This window comes from Frankliniella occidentalis, unplaced genomic scaffold (genome assembly GCF_000697945.3).
Source record: "Frankliniella occidentalis isolate FOCC.00 unplaced genomic scaffold, Focc_3.1 Scaffold74, whole genome shotgun sequence".
NCBI lineage: Eukaryota > Metazoa > Arthropoda > Insecta > Thysanoptera > Thripidae > Frankliniella > Frankliniella occidentalis.
The window spans coordinates 8,029-9,567 of NW_026267204.1; the positions used below are offsets into that span (position 1 = coordinate 8,029).

Below are 1,539 nucleotides of genomic sequence, written 5' to 3' on the forward strand. Positions count from 1 at the left end.
TCAGCCAAGAGTAATGGTGGGCTACTACCTTGTCGCAAGTAGCAGAGAAGAAGTTCTAGTGCACTCACTTCTAGACATACAGACTAAGAAAGAAAACAATTAGACACAAATCTTTACACAATAGCACAAGGACTGCAAATTAATAGGCTTACATGGTTGGTTCCATGTACTGAGGGTGGTGATTTCACCAATTGGTGCAATGTCTGAACCAAAGTGTCGACTGGCATTGCTCTGATGGCACTGATCAGATCAACCAGCACCTGCTGCTCAGGCACAACCTCAGGAGCCGCCTGAGACAAGAAAGAAAGACTTTTAGACAACAAGACTTTGCAATAGGTCAACTGTAATATTTGAACAAAATTCATAGCACTTACAGTAATTTGGGCAGAGAGATCAGATAAACTTTGACGGCGGTCTTGCCATACAACTGCAATGGCTGCCAGGAAGTTTGTAGCATGATGCATTGATATAGGGCTCAAAAACTCCAATAAATGGTGTCTTATGACCCTTGCATTCCCTGCAGTTGTGCATCCTTCCGCATCTCTGGAAATCAAATTGAAAATTATTACCAGAAGCCTAACCAAGTACAAAGCAGGTGGATAAATAAACTCTACACATAAAGGCATCAATTCTATTGATTACAGTTGTCAACTCACTTTTCTGAGCATGTTGTCACAGCTTTCCAAAGAGTGGCTGTGCTGGAAATAATCTGGGGAAGGTTGTATAATAATGCTCGGCGAGCTGCAAGCTGAGGTTCTACATTGTCTTGAGCTGCGTCCTAAAGATCATATTTATGGTAATTAGACCACAATAAGACAACATTTTAAAAATATTAAACAATGGATGAATTTGGAAAAAAACAGCTAAAAGTATGTGTCATACTTGATGGATTGGGGTTGTCATGAAAACATGGACTAGATTGCTAAATATTTGTGCTGCATGGGAAGGTGGTCCAACTCCATTAACCCCATGGCTTGAGGCAAACAATGATCCTCCAGCACTAGCAGACAGCAATGGTTGATTGAGGGCATGCTGTTGACTTCGATCCAATAAACAATAATGGCAGAGAATTGTAAGACCCTCCAGTTGAGTGACAGTGTAATCCGCTGGAAGATGGAAATTTCTTCGTTCCCTATACGAGATGAAAATTTAAGTCATTAAAAATACTGTTCAGCATCAGTAGAGTAGGTATCTATATGGTTATGAGGATATTACTTTGTTGACAAGGTGTTGGCATAAAGAGGGGCAAGGGCGCGTAAATTGTCACATAGTTGTCGTACAACGCATAGAACAACATGTGCCAGTGACTGTCCCATGAATGGCAAAGAGCATGTTACCAGTGTGGTCCAGTGTTGATGTAGCCACCTCATCTGACCCTACAAACAACAAATAGGTAAAACAACAGCTGATGCAAAAACAAAAGTTAAGAGTGAGACACAAACCTGCATACGAAGAGCACTTAAAATTGCTCCTACAAACATTGGTTGCTGTGGTATTGGTCGTCCTAGCATATACTTTAATTCAGAGTTCTTTTGTGAT

At 40.8% G+C, this 1,539-nt stretch overlaps 1 protein-coding gene across 1 annotated transcript in view; it reads right to left on the bottom strand.

Moving 5' to 3' along the window:
* The window catches only part of LOC113214361 (protein dopey-1 homolog), a gene marked incomplete at its 5' end in the record, with an annotated part of 29,024 nt that overhangs the window by 6,082 nt on the left and 21,403 nt on the right, over positions 1-1,539 (bottom strand). Inside the window, 6 exon segments of the mRNA XM_052268708.1 lie at positions 1-83; positions 153-290; positions 375-543; positions 657-778; positions 883-1,132; positions 1,216-1,376. Coding sequence (XP_052124668.1) covers positions 1-83; positions 153-290; positions 375-543; positions 657-778; positions 883-1,132; positions 1,216-1,376 — 923 coding nt within the window.